The sequence below is a fragment of the Pocillopora verrucosa genome, chromosome 3, assembly GCF_036669915.1.
Source record: "Pocillopora verrucosa isolate sample1 chromosome 3, ASM3666991v2, whole genome shotgun sequence".
Classification (NCBI taxonomy): domain Eukaryota; kingdom Metazoa; phylum Cnidaria; class Anthozoa; order Scleractinia; family Pocilloporidae; genus Pocillopora; species Pocillopora verrucosa.
Window position 1 is genome coordinate 19,697,142 of NC_089314.1, and position 27,707 is coordinate 19,724,848.

The 27,707-nt window shown below is 38.4% G+C and overlaps 2 protein-coding genes and 1 long non-coding RNA gene across 14 annotated transcripts in view; 2 read left to right on the plus strand and 1 right to left on the minus strand.

Moving 5' to 3' along the window:
* LOC136279428 (uncharacterized) overlaps positions 1-27,707 on the minus strand; it is a 47,460-nt gene that overhangs the window by 3,974 nt on the left and 15,779 nt on the right. For 4 of the 6 annotated variants that reach the window (XR_010716853.1, XR_010716852.1, XR_010716856.1 and 1 more), the window contains exons 2-3: positions 19,501-20,162; positions 11,482-11,566 (exon numbers count right to left, since the gene is read on the minus strand). This is a non-coding gene — a long non-coding RNA (uncharacterized lncRNA). The remainder of the gene's footprint in view (positions 1-11,481; positions 11,567-19,500; positions 20,163-27,707) is intronic. The other 2 variants (XR_010716857.1, XR_010716855.1) reach the window with 2 other exon arrangements.
* Positions 282-8,112, plus strand: LOC131794295 (uncharacterized). Of its 4 annotated transcripts, none has more exons than XM_066163138.1 (7): positions 282-676; positions 1,420-1,470; positions 1,993-2,031; positions 2,105-2,181; positions 2,353-2,389; positions 3,296-3,390; positions 6,852-6,988. In XM_066163138.1, exons 3-7 carry the CDS (start codon positions 2,011-2,013, stop codon positions 6,946-6,948), a joined length of 327 nt encoding a protein of 108 aa, XP_066019235.1. In that variant the 5' UTR covers positions 282-676; positions 1,420-1,470; positions 1,993-2,010; the 3' UTR covers positions 6,949-6,988. The 4 variants fall into 4 exon arrangements, with proteins under 4 accessions (XP_066019235.1, XP_066019236.1, XP_066019237.1 ...); XM_066163139.1 differs by lacking the exons at positions 282-676; positions 1,420-1,470 and adding exons at positions 817-1,166; positions 6,997-8,112 and having other exon boundaries at positions 6,852-6,885; XM_066163140.1 differs by lacking the exons at positions 282-676; positions 1,420-1,470 and adding exons at positions 817-1,166; positions 7,628-8,112 and having other exon boundaries at positions 6,852-6,885.
* Positions 13,033-20,502, plus strand: LOC131794186 (uncharacterized). 4 transcript variants are annotated; one of them, XR_010716845.1, is made up of 16 exons: positions 13,033-13,532; positions 13,618-13,740; positions 13,855-13,910; positions 14,248-14,275; positions 14,411-14,469; positions 14,685-14,718; positions 14,909-14,958; positions 15,289-15,322; positions 15,668-15,717; positions 16,163-16,196; positions 16,328-16,383; positions 18,337-18,370; positions 18,567-18,616; positions 19,103-19,139; positions 19,262-19,342; positions 20,286-20,502. XR_010716845.1 is itself a non-coding variant. In XM_066163129.1 (16 exons), exons 2-16 carry the CDS (start codon positions 13,699-13,701, stop codon positions 19,995-19,997), a joined length of 630 nt encoding a protein of 209 aa, XP_066019226.1. In that variant the 5' UTR covers positions 13,033-13,532; positions 13,618-13,698; the 3' UTR covers positions 19,998-20,121. The 4 variants fall into 4 exon arrangements, 3 of the variants coding, with proteins under 3 accessions (XP_066019226.1, XP_066019225.1, XP_066019224.1); XM_066163129.1 differs by lacking the exon at positions 20,286-20,502 and adding an exon at positions 19,982-20,121 and having other exon boundaries at positions 19,293-19,342; XM_066163128.1 differs by having other exon boundaries at positions 13,034-13,336; positions 19,293-19,342.

Sequence of the window (27,707 nt, forward strand, 5' to 3'; positions counted from 1 at the left end):
GAGGGGATAGGTTGAAACTAGCTTGATGAGAAGATGAAGCTTAAAAATTCGTCGATGGGAGAGACAGTGACTGAAATAGTCAAGCTATTATCGAGGTCAAGCGGAAAAACACTCGATTATATTGATCGTAGCAATCGACTAATAATAGCTTTATTCACAAACCCACACTGAGCGATACCCCGCAGATAAAAGTACGTATTTAACACTAGAAACAACAGTTCTAGGTTTTGGTCAATCGATTTTACCGCATATTCTCCTTTGAACTGTATTTTTAAGCAAAACAGAACGTGAGAGACATGTGAGGTAAAATTTCTAAGCAAACTGTTCGATCAAGGGTAGCATGTCCTAGATTGCTAGAGCGCATTTTCTGCTTTTGGGCCAAAAGTTCAAGAATAAAAATAAGACGTTAGTACGGTTTCAAAATTCGATGGTTAAATCATGCGCCGTCTCATGCGGATGACATTTAACCTTGTCATAGACGGATTCTAATATGTCACCTTCAGACAGGCTTCTAGAACGTTCCATACATTTAATTAGATTCAATTGCAAATAACTTTGCAAAGACTTATTTCAACAAATCTCCTAGGAACTGATTCAATACAGATGTATCTAATCACCCTTAAGACTCCATAGTTCATTATCATCAATTTGACAGTTTGACGATTAGCACTTAGATGCCTACAGCCCAAGCCAAACATTTCCATATATAGGACAAAAGCAAACACCAAGTCATACAATTGCCTCAGTTACTGGCTGCCCCTTTGATACTTGAATTACAAACGTCATGGTTGTCTGCTTTCTCATTTGTCGCATCCTGTTCCTGAAGGATAACAAGATTAGCATTTTGCTTTAACACGCACGCGAGTATTTTACTTTGATTGGTTTTCACCATACCAACTATTATCATGAGCTTGGAGAATAGAAGTATCATTTCACTCTGCTTTCAAAATGTATTGAAGATCAATTTCATCGCTGTAAACTTGAGGAGTAAAAGAAGCGTGATGCAATGGAGTTGAACAGTGCCTGACGAGTTACTCTAACAAACCTACCAAGTTAGACACACTAAGATTGTGAAACGTAAGGACATACCAATTCAGTAACCCTCACAATGGCAGAGTCTAGGATCATCCACACACAAATGTTGAGGGAAACTCGTTCAAAAAAAGGTAAGTCGAGACTCTGCTTTGCAAATATGTGCTTCTTCGCCTTAAAAGAGTTATTAAAACGATCTGCTGAGTAAACGTATTTAATTGAAGAGAGCCCTTTCCTCTTCATTGAGGGACAAGCAAACTAAAAGGGACTAGGACAAATAGCAGTCTGCTTCAAGTGTGTCTCTAAGATTCAAATCAAAACTACCCTCCCCTTCCCTCCCCTCCCTTGTCCTAAAGTGAAATTATGTCAGCGGCGAGCACACTGCAGGCTCTGTAATTATTCATGATTTGTCATTGAGACCTGTGGGCAAGAAATAAGGTTGGTTAAAAAGATAATTTTCTTCCTGCAAACGATTTTCACCCAGCATTGCGTAAGTTTGGTGGGAAGTCTCTGTGGCTCAGAACATCGGAGCGCGGAATCCGAAGGTCTGAAGTTAGATTACTCATTGGGACTCAGAATTTTTTTCTTTGTCCCACGCTCGTGACAAGACGAGAAGGGCATCTCTCTATAATTTTTTACCGAGCTCAAAACTTACCATCTCTCTTATTTCTATAAACAAACATTACGCTATCGACATTACTGATCCTAGCAGTATGCAGGACGTGTGTCATATGGACTTCGTAATAAACCTCGCTCACCGTGGAGACTCTGTAACTCAGTGGTTAGAGCATCGGAGCAAAATTTTCTCTTTGTCCCACGCTCGTGACAAGACGAAATAAGCATCTTTCTCTAATTGTAAACATAGTTTACAACTGGAAAGACATCAAAATGCATCGGAACGAACGAGCAAAAGCACAATGAATGGAACTAATGAAAAATAATTTCTTTTGTTTGGTGTAGTTCGGAGAGCATCCGGAGATGGAATGGCAAGAAAACATTGTAAGTATGTCAATTCATCAAGAGTGGGACTTGTGCTACATCGGTGAACTCACAATATTTTTCTCTCTTTTAGTTTGAGCTACATTATGAGATACTGCTTTCAAGTTACGAACCAGGAGTGATCACACCCTTCCTGCAGTTCAGGTTAAGGTAACCAATCTCCTTTAATTAATCTTCTTGAATTTGTATCAACTGTAACCTTATTAATTCACTTAGGAAAAAAGATAGCCAAGTTACATTCCAATGTAACACTCTATAAATTTCTCTTTCAATTAGGAATAACTCAATCCAATGCCTGATAACATCTTTTTGTTCCAACAGCTTGAGTTTTGTGCAAGGCTATGCAGGAGTTCATTTGGTATGGAAATCATTCAACTACTGCTAGGACTGTCTGCTACTGTTAAACCACATATGATATGCTTTACATTCAAAATATGAAAGGTCTAAATACATGTCCAAATTCACGTAAAATAGAGAAGTAGTCATGCTTTACATTGAAGGCTACTAGTTTATCGGTTATACTGTCATGTGTTAACCTCTCTAAGTGAAGTTGTTACTTACTATTTACATTGTTTCTGCTTTAGATTAAAATAAAAAGATCATAACCTTAGCTCGCTTAAAATGATCATAAATGTCACAATTCTACAAAGTAAAATTAGGTTAGTTCTCATTTTGGATCAAGAGATACATAACCTCCCCTATTCCAAAAAGCTGAGGACAGGAAATTAGTTCTTAAAGCAAATGTCAGACAAATTTTTTCACTTTCCCTCCCTTATCTGGTAAATAACCAGGCCTGATCATTACAACTTTCCTCTTGCCCTTTATTTTCAGTAGGAAGTCAATATGTATTACGTCATGTCATTCGTTGAATGAACAAATTCATCAATGGAGAACACAAACCTAACAAAAGGTGTAAATAACAATAAAAACACTAATAATAAAAATGGTTATGCTGAATAAAAAAGGAGAAAACATTAATATTCGCATATAAAGGCTCTTGAAATAATTTTTTTAAAAGCAAGACTGGGTCCTACAACCACAATAATTGCAATCATCATCAATATAAGCCTTGGTTATTGCTTATTAACGACAATTATGTATAATCTTAACGAGTGTAACTGAATCTGAAAATCTAATTCTACAATCAGTGACTAATTTTCTAATTTCATCTGGATACAGTCACATAAAGGTTGATATATAAATGAAAAACACTATCAATATGCGTAATCAAGAGCTAATCCCTTCAATGTTTTTATACTGGTAGGTTACAATACAATTTCAGATACTTCAAGTGTACATGTGGGGACCATATGTTGGGATTACGGAAATGTCTCTTGAAATTCACTATTCTCCAAACAGGTGATTATATATCTTGAATACCATTCTTAAACTACTCAGCACAGCATAATATTGAAATGAAAAAGCATAGCGTAAATAATAATAATATTAATAATAATATGAATGTATCAATAGTGTCCAATTGAAAACAACAACACAAACTACAAAATACAAAAAACGAAAACAAAAAAAACAAAAAACCAAAAAAAGAACAAAAAAAAAATGCTAGGAGTCATGTTAAGCTGAGCTCCAGTTAAACTATTATGACAACCAAGATTAACATGAAGCATGATATGGGTACAACTGAGCCCATATAAGGTAAGCAGGTAAGTCACTGAATATTAAGGTGTGTCCTTCACACGAATAAAGCTTTGCAGAAGTTACCTGGTCACCGATGATTGGGCAGAACAGTAAGTACTGCCCTTCAATAATCCCTTTGACCAGTGATATCTAGTAAAAGCACTTTAAAATTTCTCTGTGACCAGTCCGCTGCCACAAGAGCATTTTGTAAAGTGAGCACGAGCTGAAGCAGAAAAAAAAAAGACAGTAAGGGCAAGAGTACCTTATGAAGTGGCAAGCAACCTCTACTAGCTCCAAAGCCTTCCTTATGCAGTTTGTAGACATATTCTGAGTTGATATGTGATTAAAAGGTCTTAGATCAGACATCAAGAGGTGAGAGGATTTCCTCTTGTCCCGATACTCCTGAAATGTCTTAAAAACACAAATTTTGAAAATGTCTGAGTAAGCAGGGAGATCATTCTGTTATTCCGCCTCGGTACCTTTAAGTCATCTGCCATGATGAGCCATCAGTGAAAGATCTTCAAGCCTAGTCTGGCCAACTGCCAGATGTCCCTGTGATATGGCAGAATTGCAATCTGCCTGCATCCCATACCCCAAGAACCTGCCACTTGATACCTTTGCCAAGAAGGTCGAGACATCAGTAATGCTGGGTGTGACCCTCGAATCACTTTTTGATGACACCCCTATCCTGAAAGGAAAATATTCACTTTTGCTGGATGATAGCCTGGCAAAATATAGGCCAATCTGCGAATTAAAGAGTGGATAAAACTCTTCCATTGATGCCAATCTAGTTGCAACTGCTGAAACAGTGGGATCAGAATGGAACACCTAATAGACACCTCACGGTTGAAGCGTAGAAGGAAAAGATCTTTCTCTGGAAGATAACATTAAAATGGTATGTCTCTCTAGAAAAAGAATCCACTTTGAGCCTGGAGTGAATTATCTACCAACCCACCCACAGGCTCAATATCGTCCCCACTCAGCACTATTTATAATTGACAAGCCGTTACCCACGAGCGTCTTTTCAGCAACAAGGAGCAAAGCTCCTAGGCCAGCGAGGTCAAGGTAGGTTACTGAGCGGCCCCATCTTGTTCTACCAGGCAGCTGTAATGTTGTTCCCTTGGTATTAGCCAAGAAAAAATGGTGGAAACCGATTCTCTCTACCACAACCAACTTTAAGGTGAGAATTTCAGCTCTAAATTCTGAACAGCTCATGAGCTGTTGCCTCCTCTAGGCTTCCACGTACCGCAATTTTCGAGCTCTTGTAGGTTGCAGAAAACTTTGCAAGGATGAAAAGGACACGATGGTGTGATGTCTTGACTGATGTGGGAGTGCAGCTCTTGGGAAACCAACCACGTTGGAGTCAGTAGTAGGGTCTACTGATATTGCACGGCTGTCTAATGAGGAAGAGCCACCACTGTCCTGCCCAGTCCACACGACTAATGTGATTAATAATCTAACAGCTCCCTTATCATTGTACTCAGAATACGAGCACTTCCTGGTATCCTCCCTGTGTCTAAAAGATGTGTTCCTCTGGCAGGGAAGAAGACATTTCAGCTCTGTTTAATACAACACCCATAAAGACTTGTTGAAGAGAAAGTGTTGAAGGGTGTTAATTGAGCTTGACCATACATGGGCTGGAGAACAGTCTCCAAAAATTGACGACCTTTCCCATTTCTTGTTGGCACAATTTTGCCACGATAGGACCGTTGATTCTGATGAAGATGGGTGTGGCCAGTGAAAGGCCACAGGATTTGCATGTTGTTCCACTGAGTTGGAAGCAGGGATTTCCATGGCTCTTCGTGTACAGAAACTGAACGGCAGGCAGCCTCGACGTGGAAGTTTATCATACTCTTGCCCTTCTGGAGAAGAGATGGAGTAACATGGAGTCCCTCTATTTTGAACTTCTCCCTAAGACGAAATCATCTGACTTTTTTAAAGTTGATCATGAGGCAAAACTTGTCTCCAATCCTTACCCCACCGGGACGATCGTTGACATAAATTGTAAGGAGCAAGGTATTGAACAATCTCCAACCCCATTCTTTTCTCCACAATAAAGATCGTTGTCATAAACTTTTAGGGGCAAGACACTCAGCCCCTTTGAAAGAAGGGACCAAATCTCCTTCGTCATTAGTTCCACCAGCCGCCCCTTTTTGACTTTTATTTGTCGAGATTTGCACAGACAAGGGGTTCTGACGTATTGTGCACTGAAACAGCATTTTTGATCAAGGTATTTACTCTAAGAGAGTTTCAGTTCATCACAAAAGTTAATCGACAGTTTGCTATTCAAGTTATTTTTGATGACAAGATGAAAGATCTCTGCTGACTCTCTGACTGGTTGTAAAGCCCATGTGTCTCTCCTGGGTTTGGTCGCGTGTTGCCTTCCTTTGGCGCATAAGGGAAACAGCATAAAACCACTTTGTGCTAACGTGTTCTTTTGCCTTCCATCAATATCTGTTTTCTTCGGTCAGTCAAGAATCCGGAAATAAATCTTTTTGCCAGCCATTCAGACAGGCCTTTTTTTCACTCCCTAATTAGAAGGACATTTGCATTGCCTGGCTTGGCAAAAGTATCAGCTACCATTTCCCAAATAACATCAGAATTTGGTACACTTTTCCCTTCCTCATATGCTCGTGAGTCCTTAAGCTTACCACCAATAATATTGGCCTCGCTGCTGGACCCCTACTGACTATCATCAAAAGAACACACATCCTTGGTCTTCCTTTATGCCCGCCTCTATGGGACTAGTCATGCTGAGCACAAACGCCATATAAATAATAAATGAAAAGGAAACGTGGACAACCATAGCGCACGATGAAAGACATAGGTAGTGAGGAACGCCTTGAACCACTGTAAATGTGGAACCCAGTTTGCGTGCGACCGAGCTGTGCGCAAGTATTTTGAGCGCTAGTCAGAAAGGAAGCAAGGAAGAAACAGTGCTGCGCAGTCAATATCACTGGCGTGGTAACAAAACTTTGTAACGCCTACAGAGTAATTGAAATACCTGAAATACTTACACATACTACCTAGCCTACCCGTGTTACTGGTTTGAATAAATATGATATTTGTGTTTATCTGTGTCAAACAACACCAAATGTAACGTCCAAGGAAAGTACATTTTTGTAAACTTTAAGGATTTCTCTCTCTTTTTCATTTATCCACTCATTTTTTTTACTGAACAGAGGCATTGTGCAAGATCAAGAATGGCCATCATATGTAAGTTACTTATGTTTTTCTTTTCCCTCAGGATTATTTAACGGAACACTTGCATTCATATAAGTAAATGGAGCTAATTCATTTCTTTTCTTTCGAAACACTTCCATTCAGATTCGTCAAATAACAACGGATTGAAAAGTGACAACAGCAACATCACGTAGCTTTCAAAATAACTCCATTTAAAATTGCGATTAAAATGAATTTTGTAATAAACCTCAGAACTTGCCTTCGAATAGTTTCTTCGCGCAGTTGATCGATAATAATATATTACTTAATCATAAAAATTACAATCTCCTAGATTGTGATTGGTTAAAAGAAACTCCACTAATTTACTTGCCAAGTTGTTATAGGCCAGTTTGTTATCGGACAGTTCAATAAGCTGATCTCATTCAAAATTGTTTTTAAATCAACCACTCACATTCAAATTTGTAGCTTAAATCAAACAATCACAACCATTAAAGAATTTACGCCTCTTTTGTCAGTCTGTTAATGCAAAATTTCCCTTTCTTTCATAAGTTGGCTGTAAGTCTTTTCTCGGAAATTGTAATTTTTTACGATTAATTAGCAGCGGCCAATTCGTTCTGTAATCACACCCCTGATAAACGAATCAGACTGTCGCTGCGCGGTCGTCCGATTTTTTAATCGCTCGTTAGACTACAGACCGAACTGGACACCACTTAGTGCTATTACCATTACTTATCATTTTGTTAGCAGAGCTCTTATCCTTTTTTTCCTTTCGCAGATACCAGATGAATTATAGCGAAATCCTTATTACTACTTAAAAATTGTTGGTGTTAATTCCATCGTAAACTTTGAAAGCTTAATGTCTATTTATTTAAAAAGAGTTGCGTTAGTTATAAAGTTAACCCTTAAACTCCAAAGATGTGATGATTAATCCTCCGCTCTAGCTGCTATACATTTCCTTGAAAATAGGCTACGGGAATTTGATGCTAGATCAAGATTAAAACTTCACGTTCTTCTGAGAGTTAAAGGGTGACGAGGCTAGTTGGATTTACGCATTTTGCTCCAACACTCTGAAAATTGAATATACTCATTTATTTTAATTTAATTTAATTTATTTTTTTTTTCATTTATCTATTTAAAAAGAGGGACGTTTCGTTGAAGAAAATTTCTTAAGACAGTAAAAAGGCAGTAATAATTTCGTGAGTAATTTTTGATGATGTTGGTCAACTCACGGCGAATTTCTTTGAGAATAAAGTAACACTCAACCAACGAATGTGTCGATTATCATTGTCTACATCAATCGGAGTCAGTTTACACAAGAAGTATAATATCGCCAGAAAAGAACTCTATGCACACAATGAAAACGCAAGTAGGACCCCGTCCTCGAAGGTCTTACGCTATAAAGTAAATAAATTTTTTGATGTGGATGTTCATAAACACAATTGGAATTTAAGAAAATTTTCATGGTAATGCAAAAACGATTTTGTTTCTAATAAATAAAGACTGATATAACGATAGGCTGGTATCATCCAAAAATTCTCGCAACAACAAATCTCGGTTGAGTTATGTTATTTTTTTCCCTTTAAGAAACGAATGTGGAGGGAACTTTGAATACATTTTTCATAAATATTATGAGGTATCACTTGGGGAGCTTTCAAGTACGCTAAAATTGTCCCTTTCCCATTTTTGTCTTCAGGAAGCTATAATTTATTAGTGGCAACCATTTCAAAATTCAAGGTCGTTAAATGGCAACTACGAAAACAGATGAACTTCGAGTCCTGCGTCAAACGGTAAAATAAAAATTTTAAGTTCGATAATCCGACCCAGATAAAGCTTTCTGAAAATTTTAAAGAAATTTTGTGGGGGAGGTGCATGCTAACGAGGTGCGAAAATTTGATAATCTCAGACTCAATAAGGTGAAGAATATAAAAGATTTCTAATCTCCATAAAAACTGCGTGACGAACAACTCCTATTTTACTGGTTGGTATATATCGTCCCTTTCATAACACACGGCCCTCATTAAGTAAGCAAGATTTAATGCCTGAAAGAACTGGTAGAAAGAGCTTGAGGTGCTCAGTAAGAGTGGTAAAGGTTCGAACTGAGAGAGGTAAAGGTTCTTAGTTACAGTTTTTAAATTGCACTCTTAAAAGAGAGTATAGAAAATAAAGAAAGGCCTAAACTTTGCTTACTCCTGACAACGACCTGCTACTGAAATTACTGCCAAGGTTGATTCAGCGATCAGACCACTCGATCCCGAATAAGCAGACACTGTCAGGAGAGCTGTTTACGGAATCCTTCAATAGACAAAACCACCGGAGCCTAACACCACGAAAGAAATGCAGGACCAATCCATCAAGGTACTTCCAGCAGACAAAAGACGTGCTCACGTAGTCTTATACGCCGACTCCTATTAGGCCAAGATTTCCTCTCTGATCGAAAATGGACCGTATCAGCGCTTGAACAAAGGTTCGACAGAACGTCTGACTAGGAAAGTGTCTGAGAAACTGCTAACCTTGAAACGAAGCGGACATCTATCAGAGGCCATCTACAACTAGATCAGACCACGACACAAACAGTCGCCTAGAATCTACGATCTACCGAAGATTCATAAAGACAATATACCCGGCAGAAATTGGAGAACGACCCTAGCCTACCCATCAGCACGACACTAACACCTAGTCATATCAAGGACCTCCTGAACTTCGTATGGAGATCTACGTACCTCTGATACAATACATCAATTTACGAAGAGACAGAACGGGCAGCTGTGGGAAGTCCGGTTTCCGCTGTTATTGCTAACCTCTATTTGGAGAGGTTTTAAGAACAAGCAGAAACATCATCACACTACAAACCTAGGATTGGAAACCTTACGTACACAACAGTCTCGGCTCGTGGTGGCGTAGAAAGCTGCCAACAACATTCAAACCACCAACAGCTCTGTTAAAAATAAATGATCTAAGCCAACACCATATAATGAAAAATAGATTGACATTCATCGTGGGGGGAGGGGGGGGCAAGTTATAATTGCCGAAAATGACCTTGTTTCTCGTTGCAATATTTTTCATTACTTGTCATAAATCAAGTTACACATTTATCAACACGCGTCGCTAAACAGAGCAAGTTACATCGAGCATACATGTCCACACTACATTCATAGAGATCGAGAAAAATTGTAAAATTTACCATCGCAAACACACATAACTCTTTGAATTAATTCTTTGGGTTAAGCCAAAGACTGCACCACAGAAACCACAAGAGACTTAACACCCAGCGAGGCATCTAAGTGCTTAGTGAACAACCAGTTGGATATTTTTCCTGAAAAGGAAGCTTCTCTACACCACAGGCATGTAGTTTCCTGAAAACTACTGACGCACAGCGGGACCCATTACATAAAGAGGATGCAAAGTCCCGCCGCTCAAGTAACAAATTGGTCTACAAAAGCACCACGCAAACCTTGGGAAGAAGGAGGGGGAGGGGGGGAACAATCTATTCTAAGATTGCAGGAGATATTGATCATAAGTTCACAGGCAAGTCTTTAAACATCACACTGAGTGACAATAGAGCTGTGTCGTAGAGTCTTCATTTTCTTCACTTCGCATCACCCTAACCGACGTGAATGGCATGTAGGATTGATTATTACTTGCTTGCACGGATTGAGTTAGTTGATTATTAACTATATGCTGATATACGTGATAAACTGCCGTAGAAATTGGGAAAGGCCGACGCTCGAAACTTTACGTTCCGATAAAGTATTTCGCAAAGTCGCCGACGCAGCACAACCAATCTCGTATACAGATTTCAAAACGTTGTTTTTAGAATCATACATAAATAAAGGAAGCGGAATAAACTACCTGTCTTAAAACATAGGCTAATAACCAATAAATTTGATTATAAGCTCCCTGCTAACGCGCAAAAATTCTCTATCAGTATCAAAACCATGCTTAAATCATTGTTATTGTACTTAAGCTATCTATGCGTGGTAATTATTAAGTTCCAGCAATCTTGTCCGATAAAGAAATAAAAAACCGCAAAAATTATGTATCCTTATTTCGCTCCAGTTTTATCGGGGCATCAAGTTACGGCACCTTGTGTTTATAACATTGATCAAAATTGTATCCAAACCCCCAAAGAGGATTGGTTATCAAATCTCGGCTCCATTAAAGCACCAATAGTAAAAACTTACGCGTCATGTTTGTAATTGAAAAGAGAAATGTGACACTGACCCATCATGCCTAAGTAGTAAGACAATGGGTGCCATTTACTTCGCAGTTGCCAAGATGATTTGGTTTATTTTAAGTTGGAAAAAACCGTCCTTATTTTATTTTTATTTTTATTTTTTATGTTCAATAATTTTAAGCGTTTTGGAAACTCATAGTTTTGACTAATTGGTATTAGGTCTTGGTAATGTCAATTTCTGTCTGCGATCTAAAGTTCCCTTGATTAATCAAAACGAACTCCCGCCTCGCGGCCGTTCGTTAATCACTTGTATAATTGAAGACTATTCAATCCTATAACCGTAAAATACATCGGGATATAATGTGTATTACACTCAACATTCTCTAAAGCTTAGAAATGTCACGTTTAAAATAGCATAAACATTAGTGTAGGTTGAGTAACAAGCTGCATTGTACCTTAGCTAGCATGGAATGTTTCCATAAAATGGGTTCCACGAGAGACGGTTTTCTTGACTCTAATCTGTCTCCTTGTAGTGGTAGACTGCAAACAGACGGAACGTTAAAAAAAGTTAATATTACGCAAATGCAATATCGCATCCATTTTGATCTGGGCTGCTTTGCTTATTTATGGAACTGAATCACCTTCTTAAGTTTGGCCCTTTCGGCACACCCTAACCAAAAACAAAAGTGTGGTGGGCCACAGGAAGTTATGCAACAAATAAGGAATGAGTCTATGCTTTCACCTCTGTCAAACGGAACAAATGGGAACGAAAAAGTTTCACGCCATGATCAAACACGGCCTGTGTTAACTTAAATGGGGTTTTATAGGTTAAAGTGGTCAATCCAACAGAAGTTATCAAAATCTCTTCAAGATTTACGAAGGTGTTCATTGCTTAAACGAGTGCTTCGCACCTGCGCTCGTTAATGAGCAAGTCATACTTAATTCTATTACAAAAGTGCATGCTTTTCAAACCATCTTTAACTTCACTCACTGGAACACCGGGTCTTTGATCGGGTTGAATAACTGGGAACGATTACAAGGAGTCGGTTGTTGAGTCAGGAGTTGGGCGAAGATGCTTGGCCGGGGACATAAAACTGGTTGTTCTTATCTTTGGCAATGCTAACAGATTTTTGTGGCAAGCGATTTTATTTCGAGTTGACCAACTTATTGATCCGAGCCGATTTCCGAATTTAGTGGTGGAAGCTCTTTCTCGTTACTTCGTTTCTCCACCTACTCACATTGACATCCAACCCGTTCATTCCCTTGAGTGCAAATCACTGGACTACCTATTTTAAGTGGCCACGACCCATCCCAGAAGCAGCCGTCTATCAACTTCAAGATAAACTACTAAGAAGAGCATAACTTTCGTCTTTAATTACCCTATGATGAAGAACGACTAGTTAGACGTGACCAAACTGTTCATGGTCTCACTTTCATATCACTCGTTTGTTTTTAGTTTTCAGTTATGAGAAAGAATTCAAAGCTATAGGTCAATAGAGATAAAAGGATCAAAATTTTTCTCAAAACAGATTTACTAAGTCAAGACCGAAATTCTAATGACACGCACAGACGCCTCTGTAATGCGACGCGACCGCATAATTCCCTTTCACTGCCGACAAAGAGATATTTTAAGGTAGCTAACGTACGTTACCATGCGCGTCCGGTCGTTAGTCTCAAGTTTGCTGATATGTCAAATACTTGATTTACGTGCGGCACTCTAAGAAACGGTCAAGGTGAAGCACTCATGCAAAACGGAATGTGAAAAGTACGACTAGGCTGTTATTCATACATTTCGTTTATGACTCAGTATTCAACCATTGAAGTGAGGCCTGGAAACCGACGTATTTCACTTTGAGGTCACAAACTCTTAATTCCTAACTTAAGATTTCAGAGAAGGAAAACAACGCTGTGTTGTTCTTCTCTAAACACAGACTTCTAGTATTATCCTTGTCAATCTTTCCGCCAGGATGTGACCTCATCACCTAAAAAACAATGAATCATCATAAGACCCCACCGTGATCAAATTCCAGAGTCAACCAGACAAATCGTCAGTTGAGCATCCTGTTGCGCTAACAGTTTCTATTTGATTTTTACCTGATCACATCGCATCGGCTAATAATTCCTAACTTCTCTCGCTCTAACGTGCATTGCAGAAGAAGGATGGAAACGAGAATAAGCGAGTTTTGTCTAGCATTGATGCTGATGAAAATGGATCCAGGAAAAGAGCAACATTCACGTCTCAGGGGAACAAGCCATGACCTAGACGCAAACCGAGCGATCTTGGCAATTTTTAAAAATCTTCAAAGACAAGTAAGGAAAGGCACCTCTGTCAGCTTCTTTAAGGAATACCCGACATGATTTTTAAGAGACGTTGTTAAACTAACGACATTCCAGGACTATCCACCTAGAGTGATCTGTGATTTTAATACAAAGAGGCCAACGACCGAAGTCAATCTTCGCCTTTGAGATGTCTCTAAGCGACAGAACCGATCTAACATCGATTAAGGTAACGAAACACGGGATTAGGGTACCCAGCATTCTTTGCGTGGTGAAAATTTAAACTGACATTTTGGGTTATTTTTGTTTTGCAGAAACGCGATACGACACTTCTTCGATTTTTCAAACCATCAGTGTTTTACTTTCCTTAAATCCCAGTACAATAGACCGCGAAAATGCCGGAAAGTGTAGATGTTTTCGCCGGCCAAAATGCTGAGGTAAGACGACGACGAATTTGAGTTTAAAACCCACTTTCAATCCTAATCATGAGCTTGCGGCTAGCACGTTTGTCGAAGAGCGTCTTTAATGACTAATTGCTTATTTTTTAACAGAAGTACGAGGCCAGAGAAGAAAGAGAGCACCTGCAGATGGAGCAGCTTGTCATGAGGTAGAAAGGGGGCTCATAAACAAACGCAAAAGCAGCCATTATTAGCTAGAGTGGTTGACACGTTGCTTTTTTCTAATCAGCCTTTACAATATGGCTGCTACCATTTCGATAACCAAATGTAAGAGAGAAGGTTTTATTGACCTCTTACTCTGGACAGCCATCTTTCTAGGTTAATCTTCAGTACAAATCACAGATTAATCGGTCGTGGGTTCCAAATAACATAAACAAAGCGTATTGAAAAAAGTAGTAAATAAGCATTTCCATGAGGTACGAAGGCCTAAAACTGTTGTAAGAATGTACCTTCACAACACTAACAGTAAATATTTTGTCTTTCTAGGAGCCAACTCTGGATTTCCAACCTCCTTGTGAGTATTAAACAAAAAAAAATGTCAGCAACTACCTGGTCTACCCTTGACTTTTGCAACTAACCTTGACATTGTTAATTTGAAGCGATAAACGGCTGTAAACTCTAATCACTGAAACGGTCTTTTTCCTACCAGAGGGAGACTACTGCCATTAGAAGACACGTGCTTCAACAAAACTCCCAGCCCAGATATGAGTAAGTCAATTTCACATAACACTTGCCTTTGCTACTGTGTGGTCAGAGCTGAAAAATGTTTGTTGAACTTAATTCCAGAGAGCAAGACCATTCGACCAATACCTTCGAAGCACTGATGACAATTTCTGTTTGCTTATAAATCTCACCTACTCAAAAAGCTAAGCCCAATATAACGTCATACACAATGTTAACCAGTTTCTCTGATATTTTTTCAGGGCCCAATATCATGTCTCTACTTCAAGTGAACATGTGAGTATCAAACAATTGCTCTATAATGACACTGATAAGAAAAGAAACTACCCTGTGAACCAAACACGGTTATTTCACATTATAAAATAAATAGCTTGCTGCCTCTCAATTTCCAACAAAGATCTGTTTTCTTGTAACCTCCTAGATGCACCCTTTTATTAAGACTGAGAGACTTCTGTCTTGAATCTAGGATTGTGTCCCTGTTCCCAGACGGCGTATGCTTGCAGAACGGAATTGTAGGTACGAAAATATCAAACAACCTCAATTGGTACTTGTATATGGTATTTTGTTAAAATTCCACAGCAAAGAAGAATAAACTAGTGGTTTTATGTTGTCTGCAAGATGTACTTCTATTACCAATTATTAAATAAGGTGTTATCCTTAACCTAAACTGACTGATAGAACAAGACTACTAGAAGCCAATTCAACATTTACACTCGGCAACACAATCAGCGAGGTTAAAAAAAGGCGGAGTTGAAAGGAAAGATGCCACATTAAACTCCTTCATCTTCCCTTTTCAAAATGTATATTTAACATGAAAACTTAACCGGTTTTTTGGTATTTTTCCAGGAACTACTGTCACGTCTCCGATTTTGAAGTGCACGTGAGTATTCCAAAATCATTTGTTGATAGCATTGTATATATGTATTACTTTTCAGAAAACCTTTGGTTGAGCTAATCTCAAACTGATGCAGTTCCTTGCTGTGTTAACTTCTTTACACTCCTCCAGAGAGTGAAATCGAAATCAATACTTTTCGTCTCATCCTCAACCCACAGTAAGTTGGCTAATAACAGCTCAACTAAAATCGGTAAATATTTAGCTTCACTCACCATTTTCGAGTTAACCCTCACATCTCAAAAGAAGCTGCCCAGTCTGGAAAAGTCTCTTTATACGACTAAATTTAACTAATACTAACGTATTGATATTATACAATTCATCTCTTTCTAGAATGAAGCAGCTGCCATCAGAGGACACATTCATGGACAACAACAGATGAGGTAAGGAAACTGCGAATAGAGAGTCATGCATGCTGCAGTAATTTAATTGGCAAGTTTTGTTTAACAGAAGAAGTTTTGTGGTGGGGTATGAGGAAGGTGGAGTATTATCATTGTTTGGAATTCACAACCAGAATTGTGCTCAGAAGCACAGGCCTGTTAGACCAGCTTTAAAAATTTCCGGGAGATAGGTTCAACTAAAGGTTACAAGACCTTTGGTAGCCCTTGTGTATCTTGCACAGTTTCCATGCGACAGCAGTTTTTAAGACATTTACAGCATACTGAAATACTGGCAAGTTTGAAAAAAAAGAAACCACAGATGTCCTGGAAGCTATATTCAGTGCGATAAACTAGCCAAAGATCTGATTAATCATATTCTGTTTGTAGGAAAAATCCCTCATTTGTTCCTCAACCAATTGTTTTAACACTCCCTTTTTTTTTTTTTCAGGGATTGTACTGCTGTCCTTCTTTTAACCGTTCAGGTAAACATGCTTTCCCTTCTACTATTAAATTTTTCCTTTTCGGAGGAAGTGCCTCATTTTCCGAAAGTTTTCCACCAATTTCAGCCCAAAGTTAATAAATCAAGGATAAAACATATCTTTCTTCTTCACAGGAGGGAACAGCTCTTATTAGGCGACACGTGCAACAAAGGCAGCCACAACTGCTCAGGTGAGACTATCTCTGTCAGAGATACAAATAATACCAATGATAATAGTCTTGGTCAGATTCCACACAAAGATTTAGTAAAGGAAGGGATTTCATTGCTTGGAAGCTCTCATGTGGATGCTGGGCTCGATATGACAGACTTTGTCCTCGGTAAAGGACACAGTTGTAAGACTGTTTGGGTTATTTGGAGTGAGTCAGTTCTTCCTCCTATGTCAATTTCCTTAAAGTTGTCAGTATAGGTTTATTCAAAATTCAGTGTCCTTAAGGATCTCATGACTCTACGATGCACAATGAGCTGCAGCTTCTGATGTTGCTGGGTGTTTGCTTGAGGGTATCCTTCCAGCATTTTGTAAGGGCACCTACGCTGCGCTTCCTTCAAGCTAGCTCACTGCGAAGGGTGATTTTAGACAGTCTGCTTTCCTCCAATGTCACATTGTGGTCCTTTCAGTACAGCTATACCATCATAACCGTGGCTTCCAAGCTGAGTGGCTTGGCGCGGTCATTGTTGTGGTGACAGTGGAAACCAAAAATGGTCCTGAGGCATCCTTGGTGGAACTATTCAAAAAAGATGTTGAGAAAAGCTTGACAGAAAAGGTCAATACTCGTGCTTGCTCTGAGATCATTGTTTTCCCAGATCCCTTCTAAAAGTAGATGAGACAGTGGTGGTTTTTACCAGCCTGTTATCCACTTCTTTTACTTGTTGTTGTTGCTTTTTTTTTTACTTGGGTCACCATGGTGCAACTAAGAACTGCTGTGCGGCTATCAGGTCAAACAGAGATGATTTCTTGGGAGAGGGGGAGGGCTGGCAATGGAGCACTTTTACCTTTTAAAGGCTGATCTCTAAACCAAGAAGCTTTGCCGCCTCGGCAAAACAATCGGTGAGGTGTAAGGTTTCTTTGCTATGTCCCATTAAGGAAAATTGCCAAAAAAGCAGCATTGTCTGCAAAGAAACCCTTTCTTACCACCAACAGGTAAGTTTCAGTGAAGGCTTGGAGGTGTTGTAGGAGAAAATGTTCCAATTGGTATGATATAGAGGGAAAAAATCGTGGCCCGCATAGAATACTGTTAAATTCAATACTCCAATTGGTTGCCGTATAGCCAGTAATCACGTTCAAGTAATTTGAGGACATCCAATTCGCTGCAAGATTCTCCACAGACCATTTTTCCTCTTCTGTTGTTTCCTACACTCTCGGTGTCTTTGTCTTAAAAGCTGCATTGGATGAAAGTTTGGTGGTTTCTGCAGTATTTGGCATTAGGTGGCTGAGCAGCAGTCTTGTGAGGATCTTCCCAGCACTGAAGGGAAAGGTGATCCTCTGTGATAGTTACCACAGACTTAGGTGGTTAAAATTCTATGACAAGACATCATAAAAGGAAAGTATCACCATCTGCTATCAGGAACAGAGCCAGGACAAGATGAAAGACTTCATATTTCCTTGAAACTGCACTTTTTCCTGACTTCTATCACAGATCAGAAGCAAATTCTCCTGACTCGAATTGAAATTCTCTGACTTTGCCTTGACCTTGAAGAAACTTATTTTCCCTGAATCTTTAGTAACATTTAAAAGTCTAAAAGTGAACAGTACTTTAGAGTGGCAGTGCTGTCTGCTAAAACCCCTTGGTCGTCCATACTGCTGAGTGGGCTCTGTGACTGGGAGGGTAACCTTTAGGTAGCTTACAGAGCCTCGTAGAAGGTTTCGTGGTTATCTGCTGCAGCAAAAGTTTTTATCTTTTTGGAAAGCTTGACCCACCATACGTTCTGCATCCAATAATACAATATTTTATGATGTATTGGTGTCATAGAACCACGGCGAGTTTGTGTTCTTTCGAAATCATTATTCGGGAAAACAAAAAGAAAATAACTTGAGTAGAACATTTCAAAGCTAAACTCATTCACTATTACTTTACGCAACTCCTGAACAAAACGAAAGCTAATACTGTTTTGTAATACTTTTCCAGGAACCATTCAGATGTCTCCATTCTAACAGTCCATGTAAGTATGATAGTGTGATAGCGGTGTTGGCAATCATGACCCTAACAACTGAGTTAAACTCATGGTTTTCAGTGTAGTAATATACACATCTTTGAGCTCATAACAGAGGTGCAATCAAAAGCACATTACAAAGAAATGATTTCCTCAGCAGTACCTGCACAATCTGATGGACGATTGAATGATTTTTTGTACTTAGGACGGAGCAGCCACAATAAGAAGACACATACTACCCCAACAACAAATGAGGTTAGGGAACTTTCAACATACAGGATATTCTGTATGAATTAAGTCCTCAGTTATGTTTTCTGTGTCCGAGCGCTATGTCACGAAGATGTAGTGAGTTTTTAGTTGCTTATCGTATTTTGTGTCACGCCTTCTTGGAGAATATTCCTTAAGTAATACCAGACCACGTTATAAGGATTACCTTGAATAATGAATTCTAAAGGGACCTATTCCAGTCAATAAAGCAAAAGCAACAAGCTCATTCTTATGGATAGTTCACATCTTTCTCCAAAGTGAGGCATTAAGCAAATCACATGGTTACCAATCATCGTTTGTTTGGTACAAGGAATGCCATGAAGTGTTTGTCTATGTTTTAATAATCATCAAATGAAATATCAGCTGAACCATAGAAGCAAAGATTAAAAAGCATTGAAATTACCATTAGCAGTCATAGTCATTTCCTCTTTGCTTAATTCTAACCTTAAGTCATATAACTACTTTTTTAACCAGGAACTGCCCACGTGACGTCTCCATTTTGAGAATCCAGGTGAGTATACATGACCAAGTTAACAAAACCAAAACAAATACCGGAAAATGAGCATGGCTTAGCTGTGTTACTTGAACTGTGTCTGACTGTGACAATTTTTTTTCTCGTTTTTCCAACGAAAGTAACAGCAGATTGCGATCTATCCATTTCTAGAACGAAGCAGCTGCAATCAGAGAACACATTCTAGGACAACAACAGATACGGTAGGGGACATTTTGAAAAACAGTCTGATTTACTGTCATAGCCCTTTGAGCAGGAAACCCTTTTATGCGCTGTCAGATAAATGTAGTACACAAGTTGACAGAATACTGGAACTCACACCGAGGTCTCTCAAACAGGAGTTTTATTAGGTACCACTAACCTGTTAGGTTAACTTTACCGCCCAATGGTTTTAAGAGTTCTACAAATCTCTGTTCAATGTAGTTTGTGCCTCTACACCTCCTAATGTTTCTGTAGGCAATGTAATTTCCTGAGCCAAAAAAATGCTCATAAACCAAACCTTGTCTCACCTTGAGAAAAAGGAATATGTGGGTTATTTGATGAAAGTTGACACAATAGAAATTAAAGCAAAGATGACCATAAAAAAACATCACTCTAACTATTATTGTTTCGCTTTTGTCGTTGCCAAAAACGAGGGGTACACACCATACTGTTGTTGTCATGACCAGTCTTGTTAGAAATCATTTCTTCCCAGGATCTTTGCTGGGGTTTTCCTCACCCAAAACCTGAAGGGTCGCTTCCTGGAATTATTTTGATTTTCGAACCCCCTTATCTTTCTACAGGAAGATAGGATGTCTTAATCAATCTCCTCTGTATACTGCTAAATTAAAATTAATCTACAGGATACTTGGATCTTAAGCTGCCCTTACCTTCAACCCAACGATACAAACATCGGACACTACAATGTAATATCAAGCAATTCCAGCCCATTTTAAAGAGAATCTTGATAATGAGTCCACCAATATCAACAGCTTGAGATCTGGTTTCAATGTGTTCGCTTCTAAGAGCTGTCCTGTTGGCCACCTGTGAGGTTCAATATAAAAATGAAAAATTTATCAATTTGAACCTACGACATCATATGAAAAATAAAGATATATAACCTTAATGGCTAATATAAACACACGCATATTTATATCATTTCCACAGACAAAGGCGACGAGAATGGGGTTGATTCAGGACAGATCTACATGATTGACCAGAAGTTTGTTCATGGAGACGTCGTTAATATAAGACTATTCTTCAAACGCTACTAGTTAAATAATTCGATGTTCACGTATAGAGGTGTTTATAACGGTTTACAGAGTAATCCTACTCTGGTTGCAAGTTAATGTTTTGTAAATAAAACGCTTCTTCGCTTGTGTCAGTTGGCTTCAATTTTGTTCCCATACAATGCTTGAGATGTGCATTCTAAATCGTTTACTCCAAGAAGCTTCTACGTATTATCAGTTAAAATAATTTTTTCAATATCATCATTCTAATATCAATCTGAGGTTACAATTTATATATAAAAAGCAAGTTTCTCGCACAACACCACCACCACTTCTAGATGTCTTCCTGCTCGTATAATATCGTCTACTTAAAACATGATATTTAAATTGAATCATCATGGCACTCAGTGATTTGACATGATAACTGTACGGTTATGCTCGAAGAAGCTACAAGCTAGGTGAACCAAAAGTTTTGAAACCCTAATAGAAATTTAAAAGGGCAAATTATCTCATGCAGTTATATGTTTGAGTATATGCTATCGTTTTCGCTTGTCTCGGCAAATTAACATTTCCCAACCCTCCCCCTGTCGAAATTTTTTTCCCTCTCTCTCCGTCAGGGTAAGCATGTAGTGCGCCTACCGAAATACGAATCGATAAACTGTCGAAAAGGATCGCACCGAAGAACCATAACGAGCTCGTTTTCCTCTCGGAAACGCTTCACAAATTCATTATAAAGCAGACAAAACAACATTCATTCAGTTCTATAAAAAAATTTCACAGAAATAAGCCGCATCTGACTGTAAAATCTTTCACGTGCGCAATATGATCTTAAACGAACATACGGTATTGATCCCACTCAGTTTAGACAAATTAAAAGTATCGGTTAAATGACTTGAATGTAAAATTCATCATGTCCAAACGAAGGAATTCGCTTTTGTTTCGTTCCAGTGTCTTGTTTACTTGATTCAGTTCCTACTAAGATTGGCATTTGTCAGGAGACAAAGGGCTAAAATTAAACTCCCCCGGGTGTAACTGACAGTAACTGTCATAAGGCAGCAGTAGAATACATTTGAAACGCTCCAGCGATTATTCAGTCAATTGAGCCGACTAAATAATACGTCAAAAAAACATCACGTGCTTTATCCTTAAGATGCATACAGATGAAACTTCTTTTGTCTCTAAAGTTAGCACCATTTAGGCTTGTCAAACAAGAGGGAGAATAATGATGCTTGCGCCTGGCTTGAACATTCTTATTGGCAATGAACTCTGTAAATCGTCCACCGTGGAGAGGCAAGCTTTGAAGACAGTACATGTGGTAAATATCATCTAGCGAGTCTCCAATCTTCAAGGTAGTCATTAAATTCCGTCGATCACATGATATCCTATTCGATGGTTAGAACGCACGTCTTCGTCCTGATAATTATTTCTAGTCTACTGGTGCTTCATCATAAGTATGCTTCTTGTTTATTCAGATGACACTTCGCCATCTAGGGTCGGAGCCACAATTTGGAATTAAAAAACAGGAAACCGAAAAGAGGAGGATCATGGTTGTGACTCTACTCTTAAACGTAAGAACCTTGTTCGAGAGACGGCATTCCAAGGGGAGGTTCAAATCTAAAAAACTGGCGTACCATTCTACTATGCTGACAAGATGATCAAAGACTAAAGAAAGCAGAAATAACATGGAATTCGTATTGCTTCTGCGGTCAATGGGAAAGAATGAGGACCGTCTGTGCTTACAAACCCATCAAAAAGGTAGGCAGAGGTGTATTACATGATGTGTATTATAAGACGTTAGGTAAAATTTCCGCACAGCCCCACACTATTGTAAAACAAATCTGTTTTCTCAATAGTCAAGTCCTAATAGTCAAGAGAATTCCATAGAGATACGGCTTTGTGATAAGTGGACTTGCGAAGAATTTCAGTCTTTAGTTTTGGTAACAAAAAGGTCAATTTCTCTCGCAAGTTATAGTTTCACTCACATTTCAAACAGAGAAATTGACATCACTGAAATTACTGAAGCATGACGACTCCAACACCGACAAAGTGTGTAAGACTGCAAACCGCACTCAAGTGGAGTTCGTGCATATGTATGAGCACTGTTACCTGTTAACGCGTGACGTATTTTAAATAACGTTCAACCGGGAGTCTTGGATGGAAGCTGTGTAGTAAAACCTGTTTGGATGCGGTTGGAGAAACTAGGATAGATCGAGAAATTCGAAGTGAACTACGTTAAATTGATTATTTGTTTTGTAGCTAGTGTTTTGACCGTAATTTGGGGAGCTTTTATTTGCTAAGTGGATAAAGATAAAGCAGATGTAGTTTAGAAAATGGTTTTGATCTTTGAAATTCATAAAGATTTCGTCCATGAAAGATTATGCAAATTCACGCCTGAAATTGAAGCAAACCGTAATTTAAGCTTTTTGTTGACATAAGTTTGGGTGATATTTAAAAGTAAAAGCTGGTCTTCTTAAAGTGAAGAGATTGTTCACTGAAGGGAAAGGTCTATTCGCTTTCTTTTCCGATCAGGCAATGTTTGATCCCTGATCTCTCGTGGATCACAGACGCAGCGATTCCACTCCGCATTCCAGCCGTCGAAGGAAACGATCACGTAATCATTGCACGCACACTAAACTCTTTCTTCATCGACTGCTTCAGCTTTGAAACCCTCAGTTTGTGGAGGGGCCATCCCATTTTTAGTCAACCGTGCATTTAGCTCATGCGATCAAAACAGGTTTGCGATCGATATGGCGGTCAACTTGTTTTGATGAATATGCATCAGTCGCTAGGATACTAAGTGGTGTCCAGTCTCGCTGGGTAATTCTAGCGCCTCATTGCACGTGTGGCGATTTAGACCGGAATTCTTAATGAATTACACACCTTGTCCGTGTTGAAGTTGTAATGCATAACAGCATGCTATGGTAGTAAACAATTGGGTATCGGTATGTAAATACTTCGGTGAGCCAACGCCCGAAGGGGCGGCGAGTAAGGGAAGAGAGTGATTGAGGAGAGATTGGGGAATATGGGGAGAGAGGACGAAAGAAAAAAAAGATGGCGAACAGACGCAAGGAAACCAAATAGAACTTTCATTGTGTTTTGCGTCTAGTGTTTCGAAGATAAACCCGTGGGAAAAATATGGAAAATACTGCTGTAAGTTTCAGAAAATGTGCCATAACCATCCAAGTGATATCCATTTGATCTTTCATAGCGAAAACGATCGCGAGTTCAGAAATTTTCAGCACCTTACAGTTAGAAGCATTTTTGCCGTCATAGCGAAGCAAACCACCCAAAACTGAAGTGAGCTTCCGTTTATATTCTTATTATCTTAAATGGAGCTTTTTCAATTCTAGTTTAAGACGTCTTGCCTTTGAAAGCGTAAATACATAAGATTTAAGATAAAAGGGTTTGAAAGGGAAATTCTCTTGATCAAGTGAGATCGTTGCACTATATTTAGTCTTTCTTCGATGTGATACTGTAAAACAATCCCTAACAACAGAATGATCAAGATACTAAATATCGATCATAATTAAAACAAATTTGCATCTGTCATATTTCAAAGTTACATCAATTCAACTTAAGCAGTGATCTTCCTTTAATTTCTTTATTTTCGCAGATAACAGAGGAACTGTGAAAATTATAGATAGTTCGTTGGCTCACAGCGTTTTGCTGGCGTTGTGACAACACAGCTTGTTTGGCAGATTCCACTGGTCTTTCTAAACTGTTGTAAATTTGCTTTGTGTTTGAATTTCACAACATCTATTTTCAAGAAAATTTACAGATATCTCATACAAGTATGTTAGTGCTGCTATTGGCTCTGTTGGTTAGGTAATATTTTTGTAATATTTTTGTATTCAAGAGAATAGTTGCGCTCACTAATAAACATGTGTTGGTTAGGTAATATTTTTTAAATGTTTTTGTACTATTTTTGCAACATTTTTGTGATATTTTCTTTATTAAAAAGAATAGTTAGGGTCACTCATAACTACGCGTATATATTTCAGTAAAATTAATGAGACAAATAAATGCAAAAACAAGTTCAGTCTCAGAATAGGCCCGTGACTTAAATTTAATTTGTGAAACGACACCAACAATGGGATTCCCTGCGTCACGCCACGTGACAAATCAGATATCAATCACACAAGCAACTTATCTTATACAACTTATCTTATACAAGTATGTTAGCACTGCCATTGGCTCTGTTGGTTAGGTAATATTTTTGTAATATTTTGGTAATATTTTTGTATTCAAGAGAATAGTTAAGAACACTAATAAACACGCGTCTGTTTGGTGATATTTTAAAATTTTTTGGTACTATTTTTGCAACATTTTTGTAATATTTTTTCTATTCAAGAGAATAGTTAAGGTCACTTATATCCACGTTTATACATTTCAGTAAAATTAGCAAGATAAATAAATGCAAAAACAAGTTCATTCTCATAATAGGCTCGTGCTTAAATTTAATGTGTGAAACAACACCAACAATGGGATTCCCTGCGTCACGCCACGTGACAAATCAGATATCAATCGCATAAGCAACTGGTGTCTCTTTAAATATTTACAACAATGGTGAGGTCAAGATTAGTGTTCCACGTACGTATCCTCAGTAATCAGAGAGCAGATTTAATTACATCACTATGGACAAGTTTAAAATGACCGCTGTTAAATTGGCGGTTAAGCCCAATTTGTTTATTTATTTCCATGTTATAAAATTCACAAGAGGACAGATTGTTCCAGCTTCTGCCCATAAACACAATTCAGCCGATTAGTTTTAAAATAATTTTTGGGCCGTTGTCTTATTCCATCGAGTTTTGCACACCTAATCTTTGTTAACAACATATCTAAGTCGTTTTGTACCACAACAGTGTCAAATTGAAACAACACAATTGGCTATTTTTTGTAGCAAAAACCTTCTTGACATTTCCATTAGTTAGCTGATAGCGGGTTTCAAAATATTTACCTATGCAACGCAAATATGTGACTGTAACTAACCCTTTGACTAGGGTACAAAATCTAAAACACAAAGCACAAAGATAAAACGGTGTCGTCCCGCAAAATTAGCGGTAAGCCGAGCACTTGTTATTACATGTACAGTTCTTCAGTAAAGTTATCAGATTACTTTGCACCGTGCAAACGTATTGGAAACAGGCACTCTTTGAATATATGACCTCTGCAAAGCCTTGACGAAGGCCAATCGCAATGAAGCGGCCGTCTACCACATTCGTTCATATAACCGTTATACAAAATCTACCGCATCAAAATTCACACACATTGGAAATAGAGTGAAACATTTGCATGACAACGAATGTCAAAAGACACTGAAAAACTCTTTCATTGCGTCCGGAAAAGAAAACGAAAGCAAGATGCGATTCAGTTTTGATTGGATTTTTACACCCATCTATCGAAGTATGTTTGGTAAAGGAGTTCTGTTCAAGGCAAGCCGATGTAATATTTTTCTGAATGTCACGCCTCATTTATTAATAGATCCAAACTGTAACCACAGATAGTATCAATTACTTAGCAAGCACGCGACGTTAAGTCATCAATAAGCACATAAAGTCCAAAGCATCTCCATTTTATTTTTATTTTCTCTACAAATATATAAACAGAAAATAAACCAATCATGCAAATCTCACTCAACTTAAGCAAAGAGTTGGACTGACGAACTCTATACGCCACTAGATATCAAATCAATTTTAGAAACTAAATCAAGCGCTAAGTCGGCAGAGCATGGCGTACCGTATTTTAATTTGCGAGCGAAACAATGGCCGACCACCGCAGCTGAAAAACAGCTCAAACAACGAAAACACTCTAAAAAGCACTGCTTTTTGGTTGTCAGTTTGGAAAAGTGGTGTTTAGAAAAAGGAATTGCCAAGGAAATCGAAAATTACAAGCCGACCCAGCTTAACACTTTGCTCTAGCGATCCAACGTGGAAATTAAAAACAAACATGGTTAAACCTTGGAAACGACGATTCCATTTCATCGAAAGTGATTCGCACACAGACTGAACAATTCCTTGAACTGCTTAGCCGGACTTTTAACTTTTCTGCGCCTTAAAGATGTGAAGATATCATTGCATATTATTGTTTTGATCAAGTTATTTTTGCACTTGATGCGCGCGCTTTGCTTATGCTTAATTTTGATAAGTCATCTCGTATTTTTCCATGTATATTATTGACACGTAATTACATGATTTTTCTCATGCAATTTGGAATAAACAAGCCCTTGTTAATTTTTTCAAAGACTACAAATTGCACGAGCCCGTAGGGTGAGTGCAATTTTGTAAGTCTTTAAAAAATTTACTCTGCTTGTTTATTCCAAATTGCACTCGAAATCATGAGATTACCTATACAAATTGAATCCATCTTTATCTCTCAAGATCGATGGTAGTAATATCAGTATTTTCCACATTAACTGGCCAGTTACAGCATAATTAAAAGATGAATTTTTTTTATCGTTTTTTATGATACCCCTATTCTATAGAACCTGCATTAAGTGGTCACCACGCGGTCACCACGCGGTTCGGTTCACGACTGTGTCTCGAGGCTTTTCCAATTTGATAAGAGCTACATTCGGCCTCACTTCGCCACTAATCAAGATGGGATTTCCAGATACCTTAGCCATCATACAGTTCCAAACTTTTCAAGTCATAACCAATGGGTAAAGTCATTTGAGTGTTAACTTGTATCTTGAAGAAAACAAAAATTGTCCTCTTAGTGCCATTTTCCCGTAGATTTCCAAATTAAGTTGGGCTATCTGAAGATTATTACAGTAGTAAACGGTTGGGATACTCTCCACGTTATTCGCTTTTAACAATTTATACCTATTTGAATGTAACAATGCTGCTGAAAATGTTTGGTGCTCGATTGCAACCCTCTCAGTGCTACCATTTTCGCCAGCACCTTCTTTTTTTAGCATGCCATTGAGGCATATAAACTAGATATGAATCTTTTGAGTCTATACAGAAGAGGAATGTCTTCGGTGTCTTTTATCATTTCCGAAGCCTTGTGGCTGACCACAAACACGAACGTCATGAAGCTACGATTCACTCTTTGAAGCATAAAAAGTCGTACATATAATGAAAAAACTGCGCAGGTTAACATACGATGTGAAAGAAATGTAGATATTGACTCTGAACAATAATAAATCGTTTACGAGTCATTTGCTCTCAGCTGCTGCCTCGTGTTAACTTGTCAAAATCGTACCGGGAAACACACATCAACAAAAGAACGACCTATGGGTGAAATTAGATTACACAAAGCAAAATTGCCGAGAAGCAACCGTTTAATTGAAAAAATTATTACGCTTGAACGACTACTAGCCCTCCATAAATAGAATGCTGTGGTAAATAAAAAATGCGGA